The 16,290-nt window shown below is 36.8% G+C and overlaps 1 protein-coding gene across 1 annotated transcript in view; it reads left to right on the top strand.

The window, feature by feature from the left end:
• CCSER2 (coiled-coil serine rich protein 2) overlaps nt 1-16,290 on the top strand; it is a 60,909-nt gene that overhangs the window by 16,040 nt on the left and 28,579 nt on the right. The window contains exons 3-5 of the mRNA XM_009637021.2: nt 7,275-7,365; nt 10,605-10,767; nt 11,400-11,595. Coding sequence (XP_009635316.1) covers nt 7,275-7,365; nt 10,605-10,767; nt 11,400-11,595 — 450 coding nt within the window. The remainder of the gene's footprint in view (nt 1-7,274; nt 7,366-10,604; nt 10,768-11,399; nt 11,596-16,290) is intronic.

Here is a 16,290-nt window from a genome sequence, read left to right on the forward strand (position 1 = left end):
GACGAAACAAAAGTATGTAAGGCAGGTCCAGTTTGAGAGTAGGTATTTTTGGTGTTCTAAAGAGACATACCCAGGCTTCTCTTTACAAAACTAGTTTGAAAGCTGTTATTTTTTGTTGTCCAGAACCAGTATCCTATGAATCAATTTCTAATTGATTTTTTTGTAATCTTTGTGCTCTTTTTAATACTTTTTCCCAGTAAATCCTGGAAGCTTGTAGCTGGCCTCCTATTCAGCTCCGTCTTCGCTGCTTTGTATAGTGATGGGACTTTACTGTACAGCTGGGCTGCTGAGATATGTATCAAGGCTGTTTTGTGATGTTTTTCTTAACTTCAGAAATAATAAAGTAGAAGCTTTGCTTATTCTGTAATTCTTAAGTCTGTTGGACTTGAGGAAATTTTTCGCTAAAGGTACAATGTCTGTTCACCTATCTTATCAACATTTTTGTGAATAACATGACCTCAAAAAGAGCTTTGCCTTTTTGTTGCTAAGTGATAGGATGGGGAATTTCTGAAACAGTTTGTTGCAATAAAAAATACAACTGGTGGTACAATTCACTACCATAGTCCTGTTCTAAAGGGTCCTCTTGTGCATTAGAAGGGTGTTGAATTGTCCCTCTGTACAGAGATTCTTCTGTCCTTTTGATGCTGCGAGCATGAAGACTCCCGCTGCTGGATGAATCAACTGAATAACTAGCTTGAAACTATCAGGTACTTCTTAGAGCCTTAACCTTTGGACTGGAAATTAAGCTTTCTATCCTGGTGTCAACCCCTACATCCTCTGTTGTTTCAAGGGGCTTTTTTTTTTTTTTCTTTTGAGGAGGCCTTTGTGATTACTCTTTTCTTCTGTGTGGTATTAGGCAAAATCAATATTGCTAAATTTGTAGTAATATATTCATTGCCATAGCATCACACTCATGTTAAACACAGCATCGTTGAGTATTGTGGCTTCATTGTCATGCTACCATAGACACCAAATGTTTTATTTAACACTTAGAATGAAGGTGACACCTGGCCAGGATTTTTTTTTGATGGAATGTCACAAGGACATGTGTCTGCTTTAAATGATTTAGTGACTTCGACAACTGCTTTTCTAAGTTTACAGAGAAGTATGTTGTAATACAGAGATGCTAGTTCTAATACTTGGGGTTTTCATGTAAAATTTTATTTTTAAAATGTTTAAAATGCCGTTCTTTAAGCCATTGCTTACATTGCTCCATTATGTTAATGGTTTTTCAATAGCTTCTAGGTTTGTTGTCCATGCCCAAATTTGGCCCAAACTGCAATCTCAATTTCAGAGAACTGTCAGAGAAATTTAAGCGTCAAGCTTTCTTCCAGTATTGTCCACGAGGTCTTTTTAACATAAGAACTGAAGAAAAAATTTTACTTGGGCAAATGACTTTGCTTCATCTTTCAACAGTTTCTGAGAAACTGTTTACTCTCATACTGAAAATCAGAAATTGGCTTGAGGTAAACGTAGAGAAATTGAGCCTAAAATTTGGCCACGGAGACTACCAGTGTTGAAAATAAGTAAAGCACCTTTAACTAATGGAAGTCATAAAATAACCTTGATTTCATAGGGGTCATTACTGACACTTGCTATAATACATTGTCATCAAAAGAATGGTACTGTAAGAGTAACGTACAACAAGTCTGAAGTCTGATTCCAACCTACTGATGAGGTATTTGTACAAAGATATTAAAAGTATAACTAAATAAATGGAATGTGCTATAATGTCCTGTCATTCAACAGTGACCTCTAATTACGGCTGTGTTCTTTAAGTAAACAACACTGAAAATATTTACTCGAAATAGCCTAGCGTGTGTACATTTCATAATATTGAACCGAATTTAAAAATAAAGTTTTTACTAAGTTAGATTACATTAATGTCAGATAAAGCATCTTTAAATGCACTGTCAGTAACCTGGGAAAGTATTATGTGAATACTAATATCAAAATGCCAGAAAGGTATTTATATGCTGATGCTGTAGATGACACATGATCTTTTGCTGCCAAATTTTGAGCTTGTAGACGTACCTTCCATAGTTTTATTTTTCTCCCCAAAGTGGTGATATCTATCTGTTAATATTTTTGTGGTTTGAAGTTTTTAAGCAGTTGTAGTCTTTTGTATTAAATGATCTACGTGCATTGCTTGTGTGGTCTTTTTTGAGCAAGAAAGTAGAAGATCAAAGAAATAGTGCATATAGGCTTAAAAAGTCAGGATGTAGAGCAAATCAAACTGAAGAAATTTGTATGCATATTCAATTTAAGTAGTCACTATGGCATACTTAAATTGCATGGGAGCTTTTACTTCCATTTTTCCACTGACTTTAGAAGTGCATGATTATTATTGGAAGCAAGACACAACTCACTAAATCAATAACAAAGATAATTAGTTATTTTCCTTTAACAGCCTACTTTCTAAAGGTAGAACAAATGAATGAGGTCTGACATCTTGAATTGTGTAAAAAGGTAAAACATTGTTCCTAATATTCACCAACGGTTCATGACTACCTCAGTGCAATTGCTTTTCAGGCAAGATTGCATACCTTGGCATGAAAAGAAGGGTACTGAACTGGTATTTTGAGCTCAGGCTCTTCTCAATTCTGTGAGCACTCTCTGAAATGATGGGTTTCAAGGTTGCTTATCTGGAACGGCTTTGTATTTCTGCGGTAGCCCCAGTGCCTGACTTTTTTTTTTTTTTTTTTTTTTTTTTTCTTTTTAATTCTGGTATAATATATGTTGTGTTATAAGCTTTCACCGGTCCACATTTTTTCTGTTTAATAAGAAGGAAATGTAAACTTCTATCCTTCCTCTAATTTAGGCACAGTGGAATTTTATTTTTAGTTGCATTATATACTTAGCTCAAGAAATGGGAAAGCTGAGAATCAGGCCTCTTCCCTAGGTCTAACTGTTAAGCTAAATTGAACTTAAGTTGGTGGATTGAAAAATAAGCTCTCTCTTCCACTGAAGAGCCGTATGGCATATGTAGCATGAGAAGTTTTTTAGAAACAACTTTTTGAAAAGAATATTTTACTAATCCAGCTTATTATGGTGGTCATAAATTTATATTGAACTTTGAACTTGTTCAGCTTCAGCAAAAGTAGTTCCTTTACAATACCCCAATTTTCAAAGCATTGGTCTTAAGAAATTAGTATTGTTATGCCTCTTGAGAAAGAGGTCCAACAAATGAGGCTAAAACCCCAAACTGTTGAGGTGAGCTGTTGGCGTGTGCTTGATTAACCTTTGGGGAGAAAGAATTTGCAGAATGTTGAAGTAAACTTGCTAAATGTGGTGTAATTGTTTGCCAGCCTTACCCTTGCCTCTCTGTTTAGTCTTTTCCCATCTCCTTAAGCAATATGAGTGTTCCCTGCTGTTGGGGTTCTCAACTTAGTTCTTATACCAGTACTCCTAGATCATGTGTTTCTCACCTAATGCTTTTCCCGTTCCATTGCAGTAGGAGAACAAAGCGCTGCTGCCTGTGTTCAGTCAAAAACCTTTCTGGAGCGGGAGCTTGGGGACAGCATTGTAGTTTGACTTGGGATTTCGCAGTCCCAAACTTAATCTCTTTCTAGGTTATACCATCTTGAAAATCTAGTGCTAAATCAGCCTTGTAAAGTTACGTGCCCCTTTTAGTATGAATTATTCTTTTCAACTATAGAAATAAAATAGGATTCTTCTCTTACTGTAACTTTTAATAATTGATGAAACATGTAATATTGCATGGGGTTGGAGCTGATGCACTTTTGAAAAATTTTTTATTTCCTGTTCTGTTTGAGCTCAGCATCACTTCATGATGATAATCGCTGTTAAGCACACGTTATTAACAGCGTTACTGCCTTGTAGTTAACTTCAGTTCATTATACAGTAGTAAGAATAACAATGGAAGTCTGTAAGTACAGGGTTTATATGTACTGATGTGTTGATGAAACCTGCACTTTATCTTATAGCTATTTCAAGATGACATTGCTGACATCTACTTTTATTTTATATTTCCCAAGTAGATAGCATTGGGGAATACTCAAAGTGAATTCACGTACGGCTCAGCTATTGCAAAGACTTTGTATTCACAGTTGTGTTTTCTAGCGTGGAGTTGCCTCAGTGTGCTGCAGGAATGTATAATTAGGGAAGCATAATGAAATGTGCTGTTGACAGAAAAGTATGTTTGGCATCTCAAACGCTGATCTCTGACATCATTAGACTTCTGAAGTTCTGATACAAAGATAGTAAAGTGGCTTATCTAGGTTTATTAGTTAACACTCTGACATACTATGTTTTTATATTGTGCTATTTTAAATGCTTTTGCACAGCAAAGGCAAACGGTTTCGACTTTCTTACATGTTTGTGGCTACTGTTTGTCACTTATTTGTTATGCTCATTAAGGTTCCCGTGGTAGAAGAAAATAATGCTTGCTCATACTAATTTGGAAGATCAAAGCATGGCATAGAAACAATTTCTCAACTAACATACTCAAAGCTGCCTCTAAAACACACCTACATTTTGCAGATTTTTTTTTTTTAAAAACTACATGTTTCTTAAATATTTTAGTTCCTGGAAAAATGTAAATTAATGGAAACAAAAAGAAGTAAATATATACAGGCAGTTTGTTCTCCCAAATGTTAAATCCACATTTCCTTTCAATGGCTTCCACTTCTTTGTGAAGCTTTTCTACAGTTGGTTTTATTATTATTCACAATGTCCTGATATGTAGGTTTTGCTGTTTTTTCCTGTAAATACTTAGAATATGATCTGTAAACAAAATAATTCAGGTAGGACTTCGAAATATAACAAAGCCAGGTGGTTCTGTCTCAAGTATTCCATTTTTCCTTTATATTGCTCGTGTCTTACCAAGTGTATATTGACTATTTTTCTCATACTTTCCCTCCTAAGTCAAGAAATAACTTCCCCTGTATAAACGTAGAATGCTTAATGTTCTGTGTCACAAAAAAAAAACCCCTTAAAATATACTTAGCTCTTTCTACTGTTTGTAATAAAATCGTAGTCCTTTGTGAACGCTGTAGGAAGACCGCTGAAAGACAGCTGGAACAACACTTTAGACAAATGCCTATTAATGTTCTTCCTTTTCACCTATACATCTCTGACAAGGCAAATCTAATAAACGGTTCCCAGCTTTCCAAGGGAATATTGTTCTGCAGTGTATTGATAGTCTGTATGCAAGTATTCAGCTAAGTATTTAATGATCACTTTATTATCCAGTGAGAAATAATTAGTAGAACACTTACTTAATATTTGGTGAATTTTTCTGTATTGGTCCTGTGAATTATCTTTAGGTGTGGCTGTTAAACCTAAGAGAAATCTGCTGTTCTGCTCTTAGGAAAGAGGCAGATGTGGAGTGCCTGAGCCTGATCTTGGGACTTAAAGCCACGGCCTTTATCTGTGGGATGTGGGCAAACAGAGCTCAAGAGTTAGAGCTGTATAACCATTAACAGTTTCCTTACACCTACTTTTGTATTACTATCACTTGGTATTAATAAGTTTAGCTTTCTTTGCATAACAGAGTAAAACAGGGGCTGGGTTCTCTGACCAAGAACGGCGCTTTGTCGCCTGATGCGGCTTTTCAGGAGCATGGTGCTCGCAACATCTGACCGCGCAATGAGCCAAATGTTCTGCAGCCTCAGCCTCTCGAGTTCTTCCCACCATTGGTATTCCTAAAGGAAGAGGGATCAGTTTCTGTCTTTTTGACACTGACTTGCCCATGCTACAGTCCTTTTTTCTTTGATATGCCTGTCTGACTATATATCGTATGTGTAATTCCATTTAGTACTAGCACTTCATTGCATTTTTCTTGTACTATTAGCACACCCATGCAACGTGACAGTTTGTGAGTCCCTTTAGAAACAGCTTTATATGAACCACAATCTTAAAGACAACAGGCAGCAGAGCTTAGTGCTGGTAATAGCATATTTTAAGTTTTGTTGGCCCAAAAAGTCAATATAACATAGGTTCCCCCCCTCTTCCTTTCAATGAGATTACAGTAGTATGATATGAGAGCTAAAATGAGGTGATTTAACATCGTCTCTTCACAAAGTTGTTTTTGAATTGTAAGTGAGCCAAAGTAATTTACTTTTAAAATGCTTCCAATTGGGGAGAAGGCAGGATATTAATGAACAGGAACATGACACAAAACTGGGAGGAGTGGCTGATATGCCGGAAGGCTGCGCTGCCATTCAGTGGGACCTGGACAGGCTGGAGAGTTGGGCAGAGAGGAACACGATGAAATTCAAGAAGGGCAAGTGCTGAGTGCTGCACTTGGGGAGGTCGAACCCCATGCACCAGTACAGGCTGGGGGCTGATCTGCTGGAAAGCAGCTCTGCCGAGAGGGACCTGGGAGTCCTGGTGGATGAGAAGCTGACCATGAGCCAGCAATGTGCCCTTGTTGCCAAGAAGGTCAATGGTATCCTGGGGTGCATTAAGAAGAGTGTGGCCAGCAGGGTGAGGGAGGTTCTCCTCCCCCTCTACTCTGCCCTGGTGAGACCCCACCTAGAGTACTGTGTCCAGCTCTGGGCTCCCCAGTTCAAGAAAGATGAGGAACTCCTAGAAAGAGTCCAGAGGAGAGCAACTAGGATGATAAAGGGACTGGAGCACCTCCCCTACGAGGAAAGGCTGAGAGAGTTGGGCTTGTTGAGCCTGAAGAAGAGGAGACCGAGAAGGGACCTTATCAATACATACAAATATCTTAAGGGTGGAAGTCACGAGGACGGAGCCAGACTCTTTGCAGTGGTGTCCAGCGCCAGGACAAGGGGCAATGGGTACAAACTGAAACATAAGAGGTTTCAGTTGAATATGACTAAAAACTTTACTCTGAGGGTGATGGAGCACTGGAACAGGCTGCCCTGGGGGCTGTGGAGTCTCCTTCTCTGGAGATATTCAAAGCCTGCCTGGATGAAGTCCTGTGTGACATGCTCTAGGAGAACATGCTTTAGCAGGGGCGTTGGACTGGATGATCTCCCGAGGTCCCTTCCAACCCTTGTGATTCTGTGGAGTATTTAATGGGCATCAGGCAGAAAAAATGTTTTATTCCATCTTTGTTTCATCTGGCACTGTTATTGTATCATAGTAGCAGAGGTGTGATGATTGTTGTTTGTCGAGGCGGCCTCAAGTAAGGTTGACCTTGGCCTCTAAAGAGAGGAGGCTGCTGGTGACATTGGATATGTGTACAGTAAAAATGTAACAAAGCTTTGAAACAAACTTTTTATGACAGTAGGGCAAATGAAATATTGTGAAACAAGGGGTATCTCACACTTTCTTTCTTGCAGGATATCTTGAATAATCTTGATTCGTGTGATCTGGAAGATGATGACCTCATGCTTGATGTGGACCTGCCTGAGGACCCACCTCATGATAAGGGTTAGTAAATTAGCCAAGCAATCTTACTGTGAAACCGTGTTATGGGCTTAAGAGATTTTTGAGTTGCATTGTTCTGACTTCTGCTTTAATAAGCTAATGTGCTCTTCAAATTGTTTTTTCTTTAAGTAGCAACTCTTTCTTTTCTGAAATGCAGGAAGTGTAATATTTCTGTACCCCCAAATACAACTCTTGCATTTGAAGAATTCTAAAGTTGGACGTTTCCCACGTTTTATGAAAAAGCAACCTTGTTGCACACTGCTTTTCTTTAAATTATTTTAGTAGAATAAATTTCAAACTTTCAAGTCAGTCCTTCAGTCTCATGTTTCAGCTATATTTGAAAATGTTGGAACAGCATTTTTTCAGCTTCGGTGAATGACAATGTAATTATTTTTGAAGTAATTGTTTTCTTGTACAAAATGACAATATCTCATATTTTATACAATTCACAGTAACAGAAGCCTTAAGATTTAAGATGTGTTTTTTAAAGGTGTCTTCCATGCACTCTTGTTGTCAGTGAGGATGCTGGCAAACTGTTCACAGGGAAGACAGTGGTACCTAGATGGCCACTACAATAATATAAATCCAGACTAGAATGAGCTAGGTAAGGCAAGTTATTGCCACCCTTCCTCAAATCCTGGCCTGGAAAAGTTTGAGGCATTTGCTATTGGTCATTCCTGGCCTACTTGTAAGAATTGTCACTGTCATGTGAACGTGGGTATTAGCATTACCTCCAAGTTCAGTGGAGGCTCACCTATCTTCAAATGAACAGGAACACTGAATGCAGAGCACCCTAATGACCTACCCTGTGGAAAAAGGCACTGAAATTAAAAAGGCTTTCCTTATTTTTTGTACTGATTGGCTGCCTGCTGAAATTTGGGGAAATCCAGGGGTTTTTGATAGTACCCTTGAATTCTTTGGGTGAAGACTCCTGCAGGTATGTTAGATATGAAGCCAAATTAACAGTAAATAAATACAAGGTTTTTCATCTACTGTGGTGGTGGCACATCATGTTTTAACAGTGTGCACATATGAAGTGCAGTACTTAATCTTTTAAATCTCAGAATAAGTTCTCCAAAGCACTTGTGTGAAAGGCGCTTATTGACAGTAGTGCTAGCATTCAACTTCTCAGCCCAGATAGTTGTACAATTTTTATTTTTTGCTTTTTTAATTTTCCATGATGGATAACAATCCAAGCCTAGGGGATATTCTTTCAATAAGGGTAACTAATTCTGTTGTGAAAAACTAAGAAACTATTTTAAAGGGTAGATCAATTTCTCATAAGTTTCCTTGTTTATGAAACATGCACTGTGTCTGCATCAGTAATTCCATTTCAAATTATTAATGAAAAAATGCTAAAAAGGCATGCATTTTAAAGGTGAATGTTTGCCACAAAACCGTGAAAAGTTAATGTTTGCCATTTAATTTAGACAGAAATGAAATAGGATTTTCAATTCACTGTTTTCTTAATTGTGTCAATATAATAAACTTAAATCTACTCCCAGTTCTACAGCTAAGTATCAGTAATGTTTGTGTAGCTGGAATATGTTTTGTGACTATGAGGATCTGCTGTGTGAGCTGCTGATTCAGGAGGATAAACTTACTGTTTGAGATCAATATTAGCTAATTACTATTATTTTTGGCATTTCTTAAAAGTTGGGTTTCCATATAAAATTAATGTGGCATAAACTGGCTCTCTCTGCTATAATCACTTCTTATCTTGAAATCACTGAATTTTTAGCAAAGAGGATCTGAAAAGAAGAGTTCAAAAGCCACCTCCAGGCTTTTCCTTAAGTAAACATGACCACCTGGAAAAGCAAAATGTGTTTTGTTAACATCCACGTGTCTTTACTTAGTGGCTCAATTTCATTTTCCAAAGCTGAAAATCGTAGTAATAAAATGACTTAGAAACTTACATAGGGCTTATTTTGAATAGGTCCACTTGAATTTTCATGTGTTATGAACTGTAGAAGGATGCTTCTAAAGGAAAATAAATCTTCTGTTATTTTAGGTGAACAACTTTCTTTTCTTACCTAATTTTTTGGTTGTTGAACTAGGGGACAAAAACTGAATTGTAGATATGAGTATTTGTTATAATAATATTTAACAGCGCTTTTTGCTAATGCTTTTTTCGTAATTCTGTGTGACTTCACTGACGTCAGCCTCTTAAGACTTTCCAGGTCTACGGGAACTCTTCTTGTTTCCCTTTGGAGTCTGGGATGCCGCTTGGACACTATTTATAGCAACAGTTCTAGCTCAACAAGTATGCAGTGAGTGAGGATGGGAGTTTTAAATCACAGGGTAAAACTGGGCTCACTTCCCAACAACACGCAGGCTGGGAACTAAGCAGGAAGGAAGGCCTGTTTATGAGCGTCTCATGCGCAACTATGTCTGAGTAGGCAGCCCAGTAAAACAATGTTCTCTTGTGTAGAGTTATTCTCCTAGCAAAGGACTGACAATGTGAGGAAAAACTCCTTGGGTAAGTGAAGGAGAAAACTGCTATTCTGCCATTGCACTTAGGACTTTTTTTGCTGTGTCTGACTGCGGGGATAGCAGTTGTTTTGGCTTTGATTTTAGTGGTTTACAAGCTGTTGCCAAATATAGCTTTTGTTCCCTTAAGAAGTTTGTGGAATCTGCTTCGCTTTGCAGAAGTTAGTGTTTTAAAGAGATTATTTTGTTTGCTTGTTTTAAATCATGCCTGTCCTCCAGGTAAATAAAGATTAAATGTGTTTCAAGTTGGAAAACAAACAAGATGAATAGGATGAGATATATCTGTATTTTAAGTAATGAAAGTGTTCTCGTTTGGAATGTAGTATTGGCCTTTTCCTAAAATGTCATCTTTTTGTGTTTGTGTGTTGTTTGAACTTTTTAAAGGCCTGAAGATTCTGTCAGTAAGAAAGACAGGAAAATGTTACTTTTGGATTCTTTTTTCTTACCCATAGCCCTACCCCCTCCATATGATTTTCTACTTAAACAAGAAATACTGTTAAGACCAAATCATGTAGTTTCTGCTACAGGTTACCCTTATTCTTGTAACAAGTTTTATATGCTAGCAAAAATGTGACATCATTACAGAAGTCTGCTTCACAGTCCTAAAATGCATACTTTTTTGGATCAGTTTAGAAAAACAAAAGCCCACAGATTTTACACTGCTTCTGTCACCAGCACATAGTAAATATTTTATTTACAAGGTCTTAGGAACAAATTTTATAATTTTTTTTTTTACTTTATGCTCTCTGTAGAGGAATGTGAAAATATGAGCCGTTATGATAGACAGGACAGAAATGCTAGGCAACATCAGGAAGGATTCTGGAAAAGAGCACCACAACAGCGATGGAATACACAGGATCACTATCACCTTGGCAATACCGATCACTACATCCATGGTAAAAATGATTTGAACAGGTAAAAGACTTGTCTCTTTTCTCCCAAACAATTAAAATACTGTGATGAGAAATCTCTTTTGGTGCTAAAGGGTCTTGAATACAAGACACTTTCAGAATGGCTGTATGTCTATAAATAGCATGTCTGAGTGGGAGTATCACTGAGATTTATAAAGATTTCTTTTCAAAACTTTTGTTTCTGTCACAGTTTTCAGTCTAAAAACTTATTACTTGTGTTTCTGTACCACTATAAATGCTTGATTAAATTACCGTATGTGTTCCATAGAAAAACATTACACTGTCATATTACATGGATTTTGTAAGCTTGGACAGCTTTTTACTTATCAATTTGTTTTTAAATTAAGTGTAATCCTATAGTTCTTACAGGCTAGCTTGGATGACAGTTTATAAAAATCCTGATGAGCAAACTTGTTTTAGGGTACTGTAGTTGTGCCTGCGAGAGACTGATGCTAGTGGGAAGGAAAGCCCAGCATTTAGGTGAAATAGGATTGACATTTTATGATTGATTTATTTTCTGCTGTATGCCACAGTGTGTGAATGTAGCCCACGTGACGTAACACTTTCTTTTTTACTAAGTGCTCTCTAGCTCTAGTTTGTCATCACTGTATTTCTACATATTTATTTTTTTTTTAGGGGATCAAACTACCGAGAATCTCCTATTGGTCACTTTGAAAGCTATGGAGCACCAAATTTTTACCAGGCTCCTAGACAGCTGGTGGGCTTACCGGAGAATACTGTGATGCTTGATGAAATGACGCTTCGGCACATGGTCCAAGACTGCACAGCTGTAAAAACTCAGTTATTGAAACTGAAGAGATTACTGCACCAGGTGAGCTGTTTAAATAGAACAAAAGCAGTAAAATATATTGGAGTGTGAGGTTGAATGGGCTAATGTTCTGTTTGGCCTTATTAAGCTATTGTAATTTCCCTTTTACATTGAATTACAGTGTTCAAGAAAGTGTGCACTTTTTATTGCTATTTAAAATAGTACTTTTCTGGCTTTTTCAGCACTTTACTGACTGCAAAAAATATTAAATATTGTTATTCTGCTTCTCTGAGGAAATAACGCTAAATTAAAAAAAAAATCAGTGGATGTGAAGACATGCTTTTATTTAATGAGATCCTAAAAAGTTGTGAGTAAAAAAAAAAATTAAAAAATATGAAAATCGATTCTATTGATCAAACTTGCATTCAGCAAGTCAATGGTAATAGCTTTTTCTTAAGGCTGTGTTTTCCTCATTCTTTTCATCTTTTTTGTGTGTTTTGACAAGAAACTTAGCAAATCCTGCTGGCTCATCTCTATTGGAAGTGCTCAATTTAACCTTTCTACTGTATGAAATCACTGAATTGTCATGAGCTTTTAAGGAGCTTTTTCATTTCACCTCAAAACTTGGCAAATTGTGAGAGTTGGTAAACTGCTGGATGACTCAGTAGAAGGATGGCATTTCAGCTACAAAAATTCCTTTGCAACCTTAAAAAGAAAAAAAAAGTCCGTGAGACTTTCTTTGGAGGCGTATACAGATTAGCATTTAAAAGTATCTGTATGATGGTCTCTTTAATACTAGATTTACTGCTGTTCTTCACTCACCGGATAATGTCATGGAAATAGGTTTGTGCCCTAAAAGTAAGACACTAAAACCAAACACAGCAAAGCAAAAAGCATCTCAACCTTGAGGCTAATTCAAGGGTATGACTGTGCCTTTTAGAAATGTGACCATTTGCTTTCGATGCTAACCGAGAATACTGGAGATGTTTTTCCCCTGACAAAATCAGAAATGCAATTGTAACAAAAATAATGTAGTGTCAGAGAAGGGAGGATGTGTTCTTAGAGCCTGATGTCTGAGTAGTGGACTGCATACACTCTGCTCCCCAACAGCCTCGAGCATGCAATTAGTGCATGAGATAGCAAGGAACTCTTTATCCACAGCTTTTAATGCCTTTAACACTAGGACAATTAAACAACTGGCCAGATGATCTGTGTGTGTGTAGTTCATTGTGTAAAGGTGTGCATGTTATAGCCAAAGTGTGTGGCCCTGCAGAATATTGTATTTTAAATCTTGATCTAGTTTATAAATAGCCAGACTTTTCTAAAAGGTTACAGAACACAAACCTTGCCTCAAGTAGCTCAGGTTAAGTTTTTTAAAGAAACTTAAACACACAGAAGAAACAGCTACTCTACTATGTAAGTTCTTCAAAATTTGCTGCTTCTCTTGCCAAAAGCTTGATCTTCTCCCCCTTGCTCCCTGTAATAAGTGAGATTTGTAATAACAAATATTACCCTTCCCTTCAAACTTTGTCAAACCTACTTCTTTGTATTTTCCTGACCTAACCACCCCGTTTACCTCGCTGCTTCCAAAACTCAGCACTGGACTTCTGATTATTTATTCTGCTCCCCTGTGTATTATCTACCCTTTTAATCAAATGATATGAATAGTAGCATAAGGTAAATTAGCCTGCTACAGAAGGGAAAATTTAGAACTTTGCTACCTTTCTTTACTAAACAATTAGAGCAAAACCTGTATGAAAGATCTTTTTCATTATTTTTAAGTGTTAAAACTTCCCTGAAAATATTGAGCTTTTTGCTAACAGAAATGAATAAAACTATGATTTTTTTTTTTATTGTAAAGAACAGAAATACAATTTTGAAAACAATTACATGAACTTAGTCTGAACACTGAACCAGGACTTGATCTCAGTCTGGGTCATACGACAGGCCTCTTCTTAAAAAATATGAAAAAGCAAGATACAAAGTCAGCTCCTTTCAAACACTAGCTTTAGGTAAGAGAGCAGAAGTTCTTATTGTTGCTTCACCTCTATTACACATTTAAATGTGTGTTACCTTTTTCCAGTTATGACTTTTAGCAATATTTAATATGAATAGGTAGAAATAGAGCTGTAGTCAGGTCTTAGGCATGAGGTCACGCCGGAACAGTTGTAGTAAGATAGTGAGATACAGTAATTAAATTCTGTTTTATACAATTACCTAATCAACTATGGTGTGACTTACATTCATTATGTGCTGTGCTCGACAGTATACCTGGCAGATTCCTAGGGAAGCTTTACATGCTGTACTGGATTCATTGCTGCGACTGTAGCTCACGTAACCGTATATAAATTATCTTGAATATTACTAGCAACATAGCAGCAACAGCAGGGGTTTGGTGTTGTGTTCCCAGTTCTGCTTGGAAAAATAAGTAATGATTTGAGTAGCTTTTTCTAAACTCTGTGAGCAGGTTGACAATGCCAGCAGTACCTATGCTGTATGCTCACTCCCACATACTGCTGTCTTTCTGTATCTTCAAAGAGTGAAATCAGGAATAGGAGTCTCTCTCGTGCAGAGTTTCTTAAAATTTTCACTGTAGTGAGAATAACCTCTGCTTTTGCAGGAATGTTGTACTAGCTTATATGGAGTGCAAAACGTACATTCTTCTTACACTAAAGGCGGTTGTAATTATTGACAGGGAGATACTGAACTCTGGACAATGTTCTCGCTTAATTCTTAACTGGAGCACTAACTTTGTATTGAAGAAGAAAATGCTTTGGAAGTCTAGGAGTAATTGCCATCTAAATGTTAATGCCTCTTAAACATTGACTAAGGTACCTCATTTGCATGCTTAATAGTAAATAAGTTTTCTTCTGATCTTAAAAATGTCTTCCGTCTTCCTCCTCCTCAATTAATTTCTTAAACTTGCTGCTCTAGGTTGAGGCTACAGAGCTAATGTGTTAGAACATCCTTACTTAAGTGAGAATTAATTTTGGATGCCCTGGAGCCTTTGATCTAGGGAAGAATTGACCATCCTCTGTAGTAAGTTCCTCTCAAGACTGGCAGCAATGATTTGCAACCACCCTGTCTTACCTCAGATCAGCACTTACTGATATTTTAGGGAGGACCGAAACATGAAACAGTTCACAGAACTGTGAGATCCGAGAAGCCCTTTTTTCTGGAGAAGGCAAGTTTGTTTTGTTGTTTTTTTTTTTATAAAAAAATGTTTCTTTCCAACTTACCTTTCCTGAATGGAAAAGAAATTCTATTTTTCAAGCACAGATCTTCATTGTAACTTATCCGATATGACTGACCCATTTGTATGAAGAGGTACAAATTGAAAAATGAAGTCTGTACTGCAAAACTGTTAAATGCACCAATATATTTTTGCTGAGGCTTTAGGTTAGTAAGTCACTTGAGTACCTTTGAAGTGTTCTTTATTGTTATTTTCTTTTTGCATCTGGTGAGATCTGTCAGAGATATTTATCTTTATTATAAGAAGCCTGAAGATAAAGAGCAAACAGATTTAATTAATGAAATACAAAGGTTTCTTTAACGTGAATTAAGTTGTATAAATTGCACCTACAGTTGTTGGGGTTTTTTTTAGCCACAAAATAGTTCACCTCAGTGACTTAATTGTGCTTGAAAGAAACAGAACTCAAGGACTCAACAAACAATAGCAAATAAAACTGGCAAACTTTAAGTTTAGACAGCTGGTTAGCTGTTGGACTGTCATAACCGCATTTGACAGTGGGCCATGGAAGCTGTATGACATGTGTTTGTAGAGATATTTGAATGAAACGACAGTCAAAATGCCAGGTAGTCAGCAGGTGCATAGCACCCTTTACTTGATGGACACTTAATGAATTTTCTGCTTGCATCTTTATAAAAATGCTGTTGGCAGAGGAGACTATTCAAATAAGTAATTTGTACCAAAGAAAACTTTGAATTGGGAATCAAAGGCTGGATTTGTTGTATAAAACTTTAATAAACCTTGCGAAACTTTAGAAGCATTTTTTTAGCATTTTTCAATTTCTTCATGAACTGTAGATGCTGCAATGTTGAAAGAATTCTCAAGATTAAGTTTTTAGTATACTACTACTAGTATATTCTTTTAAAATCCTGCGTGTTAAAAGGCAGCTTACGCTGTTAGGGACCCCCAAGATAATTGCTAAAAATGTGTTTGCTTCTAATGGCTTGATTTTTTTTTTTTGTATTTATTTTTTTTTTCATACTAGAAGAATTTAAAATATGTAAGTGGTAGAAACAACTGTTGTCTTTAAGCTTTGAGCTTTGTATCTTCCTCTGAGATGGTATGGGAGATTTCTTCTGAGGGAGAATACCTTTTATCTTGTCTCTTCTATTCTTCTAGAAGTTCTTTTTTTTTTTTTTTTTTTTTTTTTCCCCCTTTATTTTACATGTGCTTTTAGCTAAAGCCTGCAAGTCATGTCACCCAAAGAAAGCAAGGGGAAAAAGGAAGATGGAAAGAACAGGCAGTGAGAACAGCTGTGCTGTCTGTATGCTATATAAAAGGCGCGTGTTTATGATATTGAAATATCATTTGTATATTGTTCCGGGGACTGTTATGGTATATTTAGTCACGGAGCTTGACTTTTCTTTTGGTTGTGGGTTTCTTTTTTTTTTTTTTTCTTTTTAAAGTAGAGGCATGTAAAATGAGAACATGTACCTGCTGAGAGGATAGGAGAAAACACAAGCAAATGTGGCATTTTTGAGCTGCTGAACTGTTTATCAGCAGAAACA

Source organism: Egretta garzetta, unplaced genomic scaffold (assembly GCF_000687185.1).
Source record: "Egretta garzetta isolate BGI_Z169 unplaced genomic scaffold, ASM68718v1 scaffold204, whole genome shotgun sequence".
NCBI classification, from domain to species: domain Eukaryota; kingdom Metazoa; phylum Chordata; class Aves; order Pelecaniformes; family Ardeidae; genus Egretta; species Egretta garzetta.